General features: G+C 35.4%; 1 protein-coding gene across 2 annotated transcripts in view; it reads left to right on the top strand.

Annotated features, from left to right (window-relative positions):
* The window catches only part of LOC107998182 (telomerase-binding protein EST1A), a 124,282-nt gene extending 113,090 nt beyond the window's left edge, over positions 1-11,192 (top strand). For both annotated transcript variants that reach the window (XM_028666931.2, XM_062072783.1), the window contains exons 25-27: positions 1,352-1,572; positions 1,994-2,078; positions 2,535-11,192. In XM_028666931.2, the coding sequence (XP_028522732.1) occupies positions 1,352-1,572; positions 1,994-2,078; positions 2,535-2,671 (443 nt within the window). In that variant the 3' untranslated portion in view covers positions 2,672-11,192. The remainder of the gene's footprint in view (positions 1-1,351; positions 1,573-1,993; positions 2,079-2,534) is intronic.
* The last annotated feature ends 6,307 nt before the right edge of the window (positions 11,193-17,499 follow it).

Genomic DNA, 17,499 nt, shown 5'->3' with positions numbered 1-17,499 from the left:
TTTTCTCGTAAATTTTGCTTTTTAAAATGATTAATTTTAATATTAATGGTAATATTTCGTAAAGAGTTACGATGAGAAAAATCTTAAAAAATTCTTTTTCTGCCATGATTTTTTAAAATATATTGTCTATATTTTATACACATATTGCAATGTAAATGAAAATAAATGAAAACGAATATCGAACGATAAAGAATCTGCAAGCAATGTGATCTTTTTTTCTCTTCAACTCTCGACTCAATTTAAAATACAAATTGGAAGAATCGAGTAAATCTTGGCGAAATCTACCCTTATGTTTAGGCAAGAGGGTGAGCCAATGCATACCAAATATCGCTGAATCTCCAACTTGAAAGTGTTTCGAATGGGTGGCGGCGTTGCGTTTGCTATTGGAGACGTTTTTCTTTATCGTCCTCGATTCGATTATCGGATTTCGAGAAGTTTGGTTCGAGTCAACAGAGATAGGGGTTGTTGTGCAAGCAATGGTTCGAGAAAAACATGTCTACTCCGTCTACCGTGGATTCTTTGGCGGTCGAATGTCATCGGTTACAATTTATTAGAGCTACTACTAGAGGAAGGGTGCTTTTCCCCTTCGCGTTTCTTTTCGAAATAGTTGAAGGCCAACTTCTATTTTTCCCCGTTTCGACAGCGAGATTAATTTATTTGTGCTTTTCTTGGATCGTCCGATAAGTTGGAATTTTTTTTTCTTCTTTTGACTTTAATCTTCTTTTTTATTTGCAGCTCAAATAATTGTAAATGTGGAATGTTTTCACGAGGGAAGTTAAAGTTGTCAGAAAAATGTTTCGATAAAAATTATTTGGTTCAAAGCGGAGCGTTTATGTCGTGTAAATTATATTTTTATAGGTCTAATTATATTTCTTTTTTTTTTTTCATTTTTGCGATCTTTCGTACAACGGGGTAAAAATATATTTGGTCGTAAATTGAACGTGATAACAGAGAAAAGAAGTGTCTCGTGTTCATTATATATAAAATAAGTAGAAATTGTTTTATTTAGAATAGGATGGACAGAGAAATGCGTGGAATTCTGCCACGTATTTTCGTCGACAGTCCAATTACAACATGTCAGAGACACTCGAAAATTATTTCTATATTTCCAGCGCTGCGAAACTGCATTCTGAATATTATCAAACGTCGACCGATGTCGCGACATTATAAAATTATGTTTTTTCAAATTGGAGAAGCGGAAGAGAAAAAACGAACGTGCAAAATTTAATAATTTCTCTGGTTAAAATGAATATTTCTTTCTTTGAAACGTAATTATTAATCAAATTGTTTTCAATTATAATATATTTCGTCCTTGTTTATACTTAATCGAACGTACGTATTTTTGTTTCAGTTCTGAACGAGCTCGAGGGCCTAGCAAGGGGTGCAGACGCCAGAGATTGTCCTCCAGCTTCGAGGGCAACTTTGGATCCAGAACATGTGGCAAGAGTGGCTGAGAGCGCGAAAGCGGCTTTGGCATTTGCAAGAAGCAGAAATCCAGCGATTCGATGTTTAACCACGAGAGGGACTGTCCTTACGTCCAGTACATTCACGGTAGAAGAGGATGTTGATAAGGTAAGTGAATTTTTTCACGATGGATTGGACGCGAGGGCCTTGATTTTCTTCCAATCCTTCGATATCTTTTAAAAAAATAATCAATACCATACGAAAAAAGAAAAAGAAGAAATTATAATTAAAAATATTATCCAAAAATTGAAAATTCTCTCGAAGAAAAGGAGAGAAAACATTAAGACATACTTTGACTACCTATGAAAATATTTCACAATATATTTGTCGCATTTACATTGTTTTAACTTAACTCAATTTTCCTAAAATAAGACGCAACAACAATCTTATGCAAATTCTGCAAGTTTATCAAGGCCCATCCAAGAACGTAAGATGGCACAGAGGCGCCGCCAATTGAAATTCCCGCGATGGTTGGTCGCGTGTCATTTCATGAAAATAATAAACAGAAACATCTGTAATTCTGTCGCAGGACGGGCTGACAAGAAACGATGACAGAATACTTGCTACGTGCTTGAGCCTCTGCAAGGCGGGTAACAAAGATCAAGCGAATGCAGGTACGTACGACGCGCCATCGTGCATATTCCTCTTGGAAGGTATCCTGAACACGTTTCAACCGTTTTCCGACGCTTTGATCGTGATTAATATCCGCCTCTGACCGATCTGACCGGGGATTTAACCGTTATCCTCGTCGACACACTCCTTACTTTTTCCTCGTCCTCGTCCAACCGAAATTATTTATCGATTACTAATTATTCGATTAATCCGCGAGAGCAATTTCGATTTCGTTAATTGAATCATATTCGCATATCGAATATATCGCACACGTATCATGCTTTATTCCCAATTTTCCATCTTATTATACGCGTTTCATACGTACTTGACAAATAATCGTCTTTAAAATACCAATACGAGTAAAACATGCTCGAACAAAAGAGAAAGAGATTCTTCTCCCGATCAATCGATGTCCCCGGAGAATTAATAAAACGATCGACGAATTTTTCTTCGAACAGAAGAGGGTCAGCCACGACGACTGAGAAGGGAGGTCGTCCTGCTAACGGAGGACAGGAACCTGAGGGTGAAGGCTCTTGCCAGGGATGTTCCTGTGAGAGAGGTACCCGATTTCATGCAATGGGCCGGCCTCGGCTGAGACACTTTTCCGACCAAACACACCCGCTAACGAAAAATCTCCCGTTACCATCCCCGCCGAGTAAAAACTTGACCAGCAGCCAGCAGCAGCAGCAGCAGCAACAGCAGCAGCAGCAGCAGTAGCAGCAGCAAGATAAAAAGGAAAGGAAAGAAAGCGTGGAGGAAAAAGCAGGAAAGGGAAATGAAAAAAAACGGAAGAAGGAAAGAGGATATATATCTCTCGCCATCGTGCTCCCCATCCCCGACCCCGAAAAATCATGGCCGATCACCCGTCAATTTGCGCGCGACGACGGATCTATTTGTTTCTACACGTAAGTTCGTCCTGATTGTCGAGGTGTAATCCCCCACCCCCTCCCCCTCCCCGTGCCTGTTCATCAGCTGATGATGCGTTCTCTTGTTGACGAGACGAAGGAATTTTTTTTTTTTCTTTTTTTCTCTAAACAGAGAGGTATCGGGTGAACGTGAAAATAATTTTCCACGGCGATCGACGTATTAGGGATATTATTGGTATTTCGAATAGAAAGCGATCCGAGTCGTTCAATAAAAAAAAATTATATGGGTGTTAAACGAGGTAGCTCGTTTTTAGTAGGAGGAGACATTGAGAAGGATGAGTGTGAGAGAGAGAGAGAGAGAGAGAGAAAGAGACGAGCAAATCTAGCGTGATCACAAACTTTATCACCTTGGAAATTTTCTTTCTAATATGTAATACTTTTCTTATTATTTTGTCTATTTTTTTTTTTCCCCTCCCCTTCATTATCTATTATCGCTTCTCATCCTATTTATGTTTGTGATTTTTCTCGCTCTATATTATTTTCTTTTTTTCTTGTTCTTCTTCTTTTCTTTTCTTTTTTTTTTCTTTTTCTTTTTCTTTTTTTTTTCTGTGGTTAATTAATAAAAGAATCGGATAGAATTATCGAAGGGAATATTTCTTACGTGTGATCAACGTAATTCGATTGCGAATTAAATTTCTTTGACCGAATAGAGAGAAAACGAACGGGTGTCGAAAGTAACCGCGAGAGAATGCTAATTAGCTGAATCATATCGGAGCAAGATAATTTAAGAGTGAGAGAAGGAGAGAGCGAGAGAATATAATGGTGATTCTCGGATATATAAGAGAAAGCGAGAAAATCGATAGGAGAGAAGATTATCGGTATTTTTACACACGAGAATATTTTTTTGGTTGACTTTTATCGATGATGACCGCCCCGCGGCCGGCTTCATTTTTCTGTGTACCTTCCTTTTATCATGTTTGTAACGATCTATACGATCTATATAAAATACATAATATATGTATATATTTATATATACATATGTTATATATTTGTAAGCACTTTTGAATATTGTATACGCCGTATGCGGTCGTTGGAGGATGCGTTCGGAATCCGCGTACATCCACGTGTGTGTCGCTTGTGTCTCCTTTTCCTCTCTTTTCCTTTTCTTCTCTCTCTCTCTCTCTCTCTCTTCCCCTCCTCTCTCTCTCTCTCTCTCTCTTTCTGGTTTTGCAATTATTTTTTTCTCTTTCTTCTCTTTCCAGATTTTCGTTTTCACTTCCCTTTTCCCGACCTCCGTCTATTTCTTTCCTTTCATCTTTTATTTTCCTTTTTCCCCCCTTCCTTTTCTTTTCTTTCCGTTGCACACGTAACAAAAGTTACCCTCGCACGCGGTGTGTTCCTAATTTTTCTTTTTCCTTTTTTTTCCTCTCTCTCTTTTTTTTTTTTTTAGAAGTAATTTTCGCTATTTGTAACGTATTTTTTTGTCATTTCTATTTTTTTCTCCTTTTTTTTTTTTTAACGATTCGATGATTTTTTTATTCTTTCGATGTCTTTATTTTTACTCGCTCTTAGGCTTCGTTTTGTTCTTTTTTTTTTTTTTATAGAGATCTCGTTGCGTCTTGTGGATTATCGCAGAGAACGATTTTCGAGAGATGATTCGAATTTTAAATTTAAAAGGGTGAAAAGCGTTCGAAATTCGCAGATTCTTTCTTTAGATTAAAGCGGGTATGTTCGATTAGAAAGGTGTATTATGGATTTTTGGTGGTGATCGTTTATAGATATTGCATTACAACTCAAGTTGTAAAAAAAAGAAAAAAAAAAAAAAAAAAAAAAAACAAGAAGAAAAAAAGAAGAAAAATAAAATAAAATTTTATAGAACTTCTTTCGATTTCCATGGCGAAATAAAAGGACCAAACTAAGTATACAATACTTAAATGCAATACTTAAAACTAATTTTCAATTTTCAATTTTAAAAATCCCTTGTTTTCCCTCCCAAATTTCAAAAGTCGTACTTTCAGAAGTCGTTAAAAACTGATAGATTTTAATCCCCATCATAAAAATCCGCATACACCTAAAAAAAAAAAAAAAAAAAAAAAAAAGAAGAAAAGAAAAAAAAAAGAAAAAAAAAACAAAGAAGAAAAAATGAAAAGATATTGTACACGGCCATAGTCCACAGGACTTTACGAGAAGGATTTTAATTTCTTTTTATATAATAATTTTCGCGCCCGGTGTTGGCGCAACGAAAATACGAAAAATATTTTTACAGCAGAAAAATGACGGCTGTTTTAAACCGGATACGGATCAAGGGGATACGATCCCATTTGCATTTCCTACTAACGCGAACTTTTTTTTTTTTTCAAAGCCCACGCCGTCCCGAATCCTCGTCGTTTTCCAGCGACTGCGCGCGTGCCACTGTCGAGAGCGTGTCGCGAGTATCGCGTGAATTTTTTAATCGAGACACATACACACACATATAAAGAAACACACACTTGCACCCGTCGAAAATGGCAGAGACGCGAAATTAGAACGAAACGCCTGTTCATTTCACTCGTAACTGCCTCTCAATGTACAACGGTTCCTTTCGTTTGGCGGACACGACGCCATTTTGTCGAGCAATCCGTGCGCCATTTCGCGTGCCAACGCGGCCAGTTTGAAATTCCGTCGATGAGAACGATGAATTTGTGAATTAAATTTAAATTTCCTTCGTTTAGATTAAATAGTATATCGTTTCCCTTTGTGCTTGTAATATTTCGTTGGTTAAGTAGTAGACATTTTGTTAGATCGAAGATATTATATACGGGAAATATTAATTCGATTAACCTTTCACTGGTGGTTTGAAGGATGATCGTGGGTATTCAACGTCCAATTTTTCATCCGAACATTTATTTGTACATACCGAACATTAATTGTGCAGGAACAAATTTTTGTGACTGCATCATTTACGAGAACTGTTACGAGAACCGAATCATTTTTTATTTTAGAAATGTTCAATTTTTAAGGGTTTATTGAAAATCCTGATATTTCAAACTATTAAATAATATAATAAACAAAATAATATAATAATAATAATAATGATAATAATTATAATTATAATTATAATAATAATTATAATAATAATAATAATAGACTTTTCTATTTCGAAATATTCCATTAGCGATTTGTCACCAGTTGAAGGTTAATTTAGTTAGGTTATGTTCTTTGTTGGACCATAAATATTAGATATTGTTTTTCATTGCAATGATAATATTTTGTCAGTTAAATGATTGATCACGCAATTTTATAGAGAAATTTACAATTTATCTTATTATTAAATTTACAATTAATCTTACAATTTTGATAATAGGTATAGGAATACTTAGAATCGCATATCGAACAAAAAAAAAATGGTACAATATATAGTGGAAAGAAAATTATCGTTATTTTATCAATGAAGTAAATGTCATTTAATGAATCAATTTTATACAATATTTTATTAATCATTATATTAAACAAATAATATTATTCATGAATGAAAAATCATTTTATTATTGAAGTTGGCACCATCCACACAAAAATGGCGTCGTTTCATCATCATAGATGAAGATCACGTGCACGTATATACAAGTGAAACGCTTAATAAATTTAAATCTCACCAAATGAAATATCGTAATTGTTAAAACACGAAATAATCGTTCACGGGGCGAGATATCTCACAGTATTCACAGATTATTATCGGAGAATAAAAAAATATAGAGATTTTCAAATGTTAGATTTGCTCGATATTTCATAAGGCAATTTTCTCTGTTCTTTCGCCACCCTCTGTGACACCCCCTACCCAACTTTACACGATTTTTACGATCTTCGAACGATTAAAATTAATCTTAGACACTCTTTAATCGAATCAAATAAACATAATTGTTAAACTATCGATCCATTATATTAATAACGTACGATCCTCTTTGAACTTTACATGTATATACGTATATATTATAAGAAAAGAGAAAGGAAATAATGAACATAAGTGAAACGGTTAAAATCATATCGCGTTGCAGAGGGTAGTCGGTAAATCGTGCATCAGGATAACAAATTAAAGGATAACGAATTAATATCGATATTCGTCAGTTGTGCAAGATATCAAATTGTTATTGTACGTCGTAAACGATCAAAAAATGATGAAGGAACGTATTCGATCGTTTCGTTGCATCGTGATAATCATCGTACCAGACCTAATTATCGATGGAAGGAAGAAATATTTGTACGTGTACGTGAACGATGGAGAAAGGACGAAGAGAGTTATGCGGAAGAAAATATTAGAAGAGAATTGCGCTTTTTATTGTTGTCTGCGAACTTTTGTCCCACAGATTTTCAATTGTACAAACAATAAAATATTATCAAAGAGATCTATTATCAAGAATCGTAAGCAATAAATATAGATACATAGAAATAATCAAATAATAAATTGGATAATTGATTCGTATCATACGCGTGTTCAAATTGAAGAAAAGGGGGGAGAAAAAATTGGGGAAGAGTCGCTCAGAACTTCGAATCTTCAAATCTTTTTTTTTTTTTTTGCGATTTGAAACTCTCGAAAAATTCAGATAAAGGATAAATATCCTTATTTAATTAATAATGATTCGATAAAATTTTTTCATCCGAAATATTTACCCTTATTTGTAATATAATTATGTAATTTGAGAATCAAAGAATTTTAATTCTTGACAAAATAGATTCTTCTTAGAAAGATAGAAAGAGAGAAGAGAGAGGGAGAGAGAAAGATAGAAAGAAATAAACGTCTCGATAGTTTTAACGTTTCCAGAGTTTCGAGACTTCGCAAATATTATTAGGATTCGAAGTTAAAAACAGAGTCTCTTCGACTGATCTTTAAAAAAAAAAAAAAAAACGATATCTTGTGTTCAATTTGATATCATTATCGCGAACATTCCGAATTTGGCGACGATCGCCGACTGATTGATTTGAAGATTGATTTTGGAGATATCGTTTCTAAGATTTCGATGATCGCACGCGACGTGACGGATCCGTGGATCGCGAAATTATCGTTTAACTTTGTTCCGGTTTGTTAAATAAGCGAGGCGGCCGACTCGCTCGTTGATTTTTATTTGCCGTGATCGTGGCGAGAGCGTTCTCGCCGAGTTTTAAACCTCTACCCATTTCGAATATCTTCGTCGAACCTTCAATCGATCATTGTTGCGTGGTCAGACATTTTTTCTTTTTTTTTTTTTTCTTAATTGATATCGTACGTGGATATTTATGCGATTTGTAATAGGGTGTAATAGGATAATTTTTTTTCATTCGTCGAAAGAGTTTTTTGATCTTAAAGTTGATCAAAAATAGGTAAATTATTAGGATTCTTTTTTTTTTTTTTTTAATCTATGTTTTAGGATTAAGAAGAAGTAAAATGTGGTTGAAACGAAGGATTGAAACGTTGTTGAGAAAGCTGATTTTTTTTTTATTTCTTTTTATTTTATTTTATTTTTTTTTTGTTTTTATTAAAAACTTTTATTCCTTGACATTTTTACGAATTTTTCTTTTTTCTTCTTAGAATCAAGCAATTTAATTTATGAATCGGAGCGAATGATTTTTCATTTCATTCAGACGTTTCACACTTCGTCTCGATAGTATACTTTATATAAGTCGTCTATATTTTAATAGATTTAGAAATATGATGCCGAGGATCATTTTATAATATATCTACGATTACAAAAATTAAAATTTAGTTAAAATTTACATTATATAACAATTATAAGAATTATATATCTGAATTTTACATTTAATGATTACTTATAATAACAGTAAGTAAGAAAAGTTCCAACATTAATTACTTACAATAAAAAAAAAATAAGTAAATAATAAAAGTTACCACATTTTTACTTATTTTTAGATACTTTAAGATCTGTGTATCTCCTTAGAGAACGGAGAGATGGAAAATTTAAAAAAAAAGAGAGAGAGAAAGAGAGACAGAAAGAATGAAAAGTTGAATAAATAAGGGACCGAGATAGACGAGAAACGCGACGTGTCCTATTTTTCGACAAAAACTCTAGTTACTTAACGATCTATAGCGATTAATTATGCGAGAAGAGTGAGAGGGAACGAGTGAAAGAGAAAGCGATCGAGAGACACGACATGGGGGGAGAACAAAAGCGTATGTAATTAAATTAAAACTCCTCTTGATCGTGCCTTTTCGATTGTTTCTTATTTTTCTTCTTCTTCTTCTTCTTTTTATTCTTTTCTTTTCTTAAATTAGTCTTACATTAGTCATTGCTATTAATGTTAAACACTTTTCCTCTTTTTATCATGTAGAACGTATGTATTAAACGATAGGAAAGATAATCATAATTCCACTATTATCCAATCTGTTTCACGACGAAATTCACGACGAGAATCAATTTTGATATTTCATCGTTCACGATATAAGATATAATACATTGAGATATATATATATGTTTCACAAGAGAACTACGTTAAATTATTTTCTCGTAGGAAATTAGCAATAGTTAGAATTTTTGACATTTTAATCTTCGTATACACGTCTCTTTGTACACATATTCCATTGAAATTGATTTCTTCCTGTGAGCAAAGATTCTTTTTTCTTGAAATTCGTAGTTTTATTTTTCTTTTTTTTTTTTTTCTTTTTTTTAAATTACTTTTATGCGTCGTTACTTAGAAGAAAGAAAATTTCGGATTTATCCTTTTACGAGATGGTATATTCCTTTAAAGAAGAAAATGAAACTAAGTAATAGGGATGTAATAGAAAAGAATAATAAATGAAATGTTGAATGTTTTATAATTTTAAAATATCCAGAACAATACGTTCAAACATTATATTTACTGTGCAACAAATTGATATTAAAAAATATTATAAATTTACAGCAATGTAGCATCTTTGATTTACAACGAGCGAGTTAACTAATTGATACTTGTTGAAGCTCGTATATCGCATAAATTGGGGAGAAAGAATAAATAAATGAATAAATCGTTGCAATTTTTTTTAATAAATGTCGAAGAACGCAGTATATCGATCCTCCGCAATATAACGTAAGTTCCTTTGTTTCTGCGAAATGTGCTGACGCCAAGCTCAAGCTAGCTGCGAAAACGTCTTTCAAAACGTCTATTTTTCTACTATGTCTCTTCTGCAATTAAAAATCAGCAAAGTCGCCTCATGGCGATTAATTTCGTATTTTTAATCCTCGAAAGGTGTGATTAGATTATAAACGGTGATGACAGTTTCGAGTTAATTTATTTAATTCTAGAGTATTTTATTTTACTTCGTATTTTATACGATATTTTACACGAGAAAGTCTATATAATTATAAATGTAAGATAAAAAAAATTAATATAAAAAAAATAACATATGGTTATGAAAATATAAAGATATATAAGATACACTAAAAAAAAAATCTATGCTGTACAGATCTAGGGAATTAAATAACCTAACTTCTGTCATGATCGTTATACTTCATGATGATTATACTATATATACTAATTGAGGATTAATTACGAACGTTTCTCGGATAACATTTGCAAAAACTCATCTCTATTTTATCCAAATTTACATTCCATTCCACCGCGTCAGGCTTTTTCGTGCGAATGAAATTTTGATATCAATCTACGTGGAGGATCGAGATATTCTGTTTTCGTTCTATTCGATAAATTGACCGTACAAATTTGAGAAAAAGAGATGGAATAAGAATTAACAGTTTGAAATAATAACGTCGATGAATGTTACCGAACGTAAAATTGGTCGACATGATTTAGGCCGCCATTTTATATATATTTTCCGGAAGCGGAAAATCTCGCCTGCTTCCGGGATCGATTTATACTGTAATTGTACCTATGTGTACGAAGCTATACGTAATATAAAATATGAACACGCGACGCGCAGAAGAAACACACACTGTCACACCGATTTTAATTTTTAAGATTAATGCAATATCGATTATATACGTATAATAATTAGTATGTAAAAGAACGATGTGAAATGGTTATATTAAGATTTAGCAAGAATTTTTCCTTTTTTTAGTATTTTTTTTCTTTCTTTTCTCCATTTCGAAACGAGATGTGACAACGTTATCGATATGCCGATAGTGATGATGAGAATGATGATAATAATGATGATGGTGATCACTATGACGATGCAGCGGTAGAATTTTTAGGCTAATCATTTATTACACTTATGAAAAATGTCACTACTATAGTGTTACCACTTTGATTATTCAATAAAACGCGACGTTGACGGAATCGCTGTTGAACTCACGTGGTGTATTATTCATTACCTTTTTTCACTTTCTTTTTGTATTCAACAATACATTTTACTAATATATATTGTCAAGTAGAAAATTTCATTATCATTTCAGAATAAAAATAAAATTCTAATTTAATTATACTATTCCCATCTCTACACTTCAATATTCTTCAAATCTTTACAAATTATCATTTCAATTATTTTATTCTTTTTTATAACATTTAAATAATAACGCTTCAAATATTTTACTTTAAACACATTCACAGTCAATAAATATCGAAATCATTTTTTCTTTCTCACATAACCTCTTACGTACTTAGCCACAACAGGCAAAGTCTTCGTTGTAATTTTCGAGATATCCGGTATCCGTACAGATACTCGAAGAATCTCCTGCCAAGAACTATCGCTTCCGAGTAATTGCTCGATCTCTTCCCAGCTCGATTCAACCCCGGTGACCCCGCATCGGGATCGCTTGCTCGCGTGCTCTTTACCCAGTTCGCGATATTTAGGTCCATAAAGCACGCGAAGTCGAGCATCGAGAGCCGGTCGAACACGCTCGACCTCGTAACACGGGTTTGCGACGAAACACGGTGGAGGCGCCGTTGCGGCAGTGTCGAGAAGCTCAGCTATGCGCGTGCACGGTCAGCTCGTGCCATTTATTCTTGGTAACATCGTGACACGAGGTGTCGATGGCGTTTTCCACGTTGTAAAACCGTTACCGCGTCTATATATTTCGACAGGTTATTGATTATTCGTGGAACGACAAATTGCGGGGATTCTTGTTGACGGTGGTGTTTTTTTTTTTAGATTAGGGCGGGGAAAGTAGAAACTGTCAAGGGGTCGGATTAATTTAGTAATGTTAAAATAGGTTAGGTTGAAATGGTGGGTGAAAGTGTTTGATAATGTTTCAAATTGTTTCAAATAAGGCTTTGATATGAGGTTGGATATCGGGGTTAATTATATTTAGCAATAATAATATAGTTGGTCAATAAATATTTTCAGTATCGGGGTTAAGTATCGGAGTTGAACGAAACGAGGTAGATTGTTTGTTAGGACGTAATATGTAATATTGTTAAAACAAGGGTAGATTGGATACGAGTGGAGAAAATTGATTTGATAAGCTGGCTGTTGATGGGTTGCGTAACGGTATGTCGATACATCTGAGGGGAATAGCTTTCCTTAGCCGGAAGAAAAAGTGTTCATGAAGTTTTTAGTAGCCTGGAACGCAGTTACTTCGTCGCATTATGGGATAACTGTTTATCTAATTACTGATATTGTAACCTGGTCGATATACATATATATCAACATAAAATTTAGAATAATATAAGGATATAATTTTATGGAGAAGATTGTACAATATAATTTCTCAGAACGACGTGGATAAAGGATGTATAATTTTTTCTCGTGATATGGTATGCCAATCGTTCAATATGATAAATATCCATTCGACTTAACTGTTAATATTATTTTATAGTAAATATATATATGTTATCACTTTACATACGTTGTACTCTATCACTTTATATCAAGTTGTAACTTTAAGATTTGTTTTTTCTTTAAGAAAATATAATCTTGAAATACGTTATTACACATTTTGTATTTTCTATTTTATTACTAGACATATACGTGTTTATATATAAGAGATATTTCGATTGCCTCCATTTAGTTTCAAACTGTCTAATTATTGATTGTGGTTAAGACACGTGTGACCTACATTGATTTAACATCTATAACGGATCTTTTACTTTTCTCAGACTAACGTAATTACGGTTTCATAGTTAGCTTAATTGTCGTTATATTTAAACCACTATCATAGATCAGTTATATTTTTCGCATCAAATCTATTCTCCTGATACCAAAACTGTCAACACGCAACAATGAGGAGCGGTCGTCAACCGTTGTTGGAAAGAATAATCACCGTCTCTGTCTGGCGGGGACTGGCGTTCAGGGGAGCTGGAAACTCGGTTCAACGTCGGACAGTAGATTTCCGGTCGAGTTTAGCAAGCGGAGGGAACGGCAGCAGCAGTTCTCTGCCGAGCGAGAGTCCGCCAAGCTGGTTATTTTTAACCAGCCAACCTTGAACTTGCTGCCGCTCTGCTGCTCCTGCTGCTGCTGCTGTGATCCGATCACCAATAAAGGGACTTATCTAATTCTGAGAAAGGCGATCGGCTCTCTCGGCTAAAGGTAAGTACCCACGCTGTATTCCCAGCAGCCAGAGCCGTGGATGTACGTTATAGTACATCCTGGCCTCGGTACCAAGGCTCGGGGACACGCTCGAAAGGGACCTCTTAACATTCGCCGGTGTATGTCCCACGACGTAGGTTGTCTTTGGCGTAAGGTTATGTTTAAAGATGTGTGTCCTCGCCAGTGAACAATCGAACCAGGGATGCTTGGAGGAGGAGATTTGATAGGAAGTGTGAATTTTTGGATTTTCCACGATTTTTTTTTTTTTAATATTCCTTCAAATTTGATTAGTTATTAGCTACATGATGACGAGATTTGGTAATAAAGGTTGAATTGGAAATCGAAGAGAGGTAAAGTATTTTAGAAGTTGGAAAAAAATGTGAAGGTAGAAGAATTGGACGTTGAAAATTTGGAAATTAAAGATATATGTTTTCGATATATGTTTTCGTACATTTAATTATTATCGATGTTCATGTGACTTTGTTAAAAAATATATTAAAAAATATATAATTGTATTTTAAAAAAACAATATTGATTTTTATAGATTTTTAATGCAGTTATCTACGAAATATTCCAAATAAAAAAATATGATATCAGAATTAAAAAATTAAAAAAAAAATTGAATAACATTCAATATTGCAAAAAGATGGTAAATCTTGGTAAGTATAGAATTAAGAAAAAAGTATACAAAACAAAATAACAATTACAATAAGTACATATACAGGTAAGTAATAGTAAGTATTATACAAGTAAGTATATAAAATTTCATAAAAATTATTACTTCTAGAAATTTTAACAAAATTTTTCTTGTTCGAAAATTTGACTTCATATTAAGAGAACATAAGTTAATAAGAGGTCGATCGAAGAATTTTTCCAAAAATTTTAGGGGTTCCTGGAAATGACATCAAATTCCAAGAATTTTCGAAATTCTTGAATGGAAGAAACTTTTGTCCATTTTTTCGATTTTGTATCAGGAGAATATAATTCAAAAAGAGGTGGCACGCGAATTTGTTTTCAAGAATTGGGTGGCAAACATTTTTGTCTCAATATTTAACAATATATATCAGGAGAATATAACCGTTGAAGAGGTGCTACATAAAATTTTTCTGAAATTTGGCTTGCTTTTCTATATTTTTACTTACCTTTTATACTTACCTACGTATACTTACCTCTTCGCCAAATTGTTTCAGGAACCAATAATTTTTTCACCATTTTACTTATATCTAATTATATAATTTAAATCCATTTACTTACCACTTCTTCAAACACCACTTCTGTATTTTCAACTGGAACCAAAAGAGGATAAACAAGTGAATAAGTAAAACTTTGAATTTAAATACAACTGTCCACTCAGATACACTTAAATACCTCTTCTTTCTTCAGCTTCTTTCGCGCTGTTCCATTCCGAATCGATGCGATCGAATCACACGTGACACGTGAACGTTGTCTACATAGCCACTCGAGAAAAATGCAGCGGACGTCTGGATCTATCCCGTCCCAGTCTTACCAGGATCCCCCGTAATAGTAAAAGTGTCACGTGCGTTCCCAACTACCATTACGGTACGTGTAACACTTCCCAATCGCGTTCAAAAGTTGGACCTAATAAAACTTGGAAACGAGCACGAAAGCCGTGAACGCGACGACAATCGGGGCGCGCGATAGATGGAGGAATCGCGCCATTTTTTCACGAAGATGGGACGATTTTCCCCGGCCGAAAGGCGACGAAGGCACAGATCTCGACGGGAAGGCCGGTTATCGGTCCACGTAGCTGCACGTGTCCCGTGCACGTCGTTTCTCACGGAGGGATCGCAATAAAAGTTGGTGTCGCGACTCCAACACGCGCGTAAACACACGCTCATGCCCGCGCACGCTCAAGCTCACGTCAGCAACGGCATGTCTCCGTCCATCCTCTTCCCTTCCCCTTCCCTCCTCTCTGGGTGGATGCTCGTGATAACTCGAGCGAGAGTTATGCGGTAGCCACCGCGAGATAACATAAACTCGCGCGTTATCTGATCAGACAATGCATCCGGTGTGATTTGTGGACTCACGAATGGGGTGACCTGCATACCGAGATACAGGGCCTCGGCTGGGTCTTGGCCACGTGGAAACGGATCGAGGAACGCTTCGTTTCGATCGCCGAGTTTTACTCCAACGTTTTCGAGAGGTTTCACGAGGGTGGGTAAAAAGAGAAGACGGTGGGCGCGGGTCGAAGGAGCGGAGAGCTCGGAGGAGAAGAGGAGAATCTCTCCGATTGGTTACTTCCGGTTACAAGCAGCCGCGATACCATCGTATCGGTTGGAAAGTTTGCGCGTGTAGGAGTAAGAAAAAATATTATTCGAAGCTGGATCCAAGCAAAGGAGTGGACTCTACGCCCACGCGTTCGAGGCGGGCGCTCTCTCGCGTATTCCCCCTCCTCGTATTACTTGCCGCATGAATAAGAATGTGGATATTGAACGATGATCCCTAGAACATATTCCCCGTTTCAAATGCAATCACGTTTCGAGCAATTCTTTCTTTTCCATTTTCTCCACCGCTCGGACGAAATTCTCGGACGACGTGGAAAACGATCAAACGATTAGAAACAGGAGGAAGGTTCTTTGTGCGAACGCAGGGTGGAGGAGGGAGGCGATTTTAATTGCGGGCCAGGAAACCGGCCTAGGACTCGTGCGTGTCAAGATCTGGCGCGCAACCGGTGGTGGTGTCTGTTCCTGGTGCTCGAAAACTGGCCGGGCAGCCTAGAAAGAGATTTTTAGATTCACGGGAGGACGCAGGAGGATCCTTTATATGCCGGCGCGCGCCGACCGTTCTCTTTATGCCCCTGTCGGACAAGTGCAGGCCTCTCTCTCGCGATTACACGTGCCCCTATAAACGCGACGATGCACGAACAACCGTTCCTCAACTGCCAGAACATCGTAAATAATAATTTTCGCGCGCCAATTCTCTCCCGCGTTTTCGAAAAATTCGGGGAGGAGGAACATGTTGGAACGTTTGCTATTTACGCGTTGAAATTGATTCATATTGAAATCGGGGAGAAAAGGAATACGATTTATTTGGATCGTTTATATTTGGATGATTTAAGTTAATATGATTTAATTATCTCTAATGCTACTAACGTTCAATGGATTTTATTCCTAATTTTCGACCGTTCATTTAAACGCTCGGGTAGAATAATTGGCGATATCTTGGCGATGACGTAGGCGTTAATTAATTATTACGCGAAATCTGTTTACAGTCACGTCCTTCGCCTTTTTTTTTCTTCCACTCGCGATTCACCCTTCTCGCCTCTTCGAAAAGGAAAAGGGATTATTCCACGGGAGGCGAAGGAGTTCTTTCGCACGATTATTTCGTTGAACCGGCGTCGAGCGAAGAATTACGACAAGTTCAAGATCACGGGGTCGTTGCACGTGCTCAAGAGAGAGGAGGTGTAGTAGTGGTTTATCGCGGAGTCAGCTGGCCACGAGCCAGATGCGAGCCAGCAGCTCGAGCCGGACGACTTTCGTGCCTTGCGGGTGGCCTCCCTAAAGGTAATTGTGTTCCTTTCTTTGGAGAGTCGGGGAGATTTCGAGGGAAGGCTGGTTGGGAGGGTGGATTTTTGTTGTTGGAGGTTTCTTTTCTTTTTTTTTTTCCTTTTTCCTTTTTTTCGCTCGACGCGGATGAAAGATGTGAGGGAATATATATCACGAGGGTGAAGTTGGCAAGTTTGTTCGATGCATTTGTAAAGTTTGTGCATTTCTTTATGGAGTTTGACGCGAGAATTTTATTTTTATTCGATAAGATATTGTGAAAGTATGTACAAAATTTGTTGGCAGATTCTGTCATAAAAGATGAAAGTGATCGTAATTAGAGTTTAAAATCTTATGTTACGTTATTATTACAAGAAAATTGGTCGAAAAATAAAATATCTAAAAATTTTTTAATCAAAATTTTCAAAAGTACAAATTTTTATATTTATTTTGAAATAATTATAAGAAATAAAGATTGTAAAAGTATAGTAGCAAAATTTATTACAAAATATTCCTTCAAAACAATATATGTTTCGATATTTGAATTTTGAATACTATTATTTATTCAAATATATTCGATTAAGTAAATGAATAGCCAAAATATTCATGAAAATACAATTCAAAAGATCGT

Source organism: Apis cerana, linkage group LG3 (assembly GCF_029169275.1).
Source record: "Apis cerana isolate GH-2021 linkage group LG3, AcerK_1.0, whole genome shotgun sequence".
Lineage (NCBI taxonomy): Eukaryota > Metazoa > Arthropoda > Insecta > Hymenoptera > Apidae > Apis > Apis cerana.
This window is presented reverse-complemented; position numbering and strand designations above follow the sequence as displayed.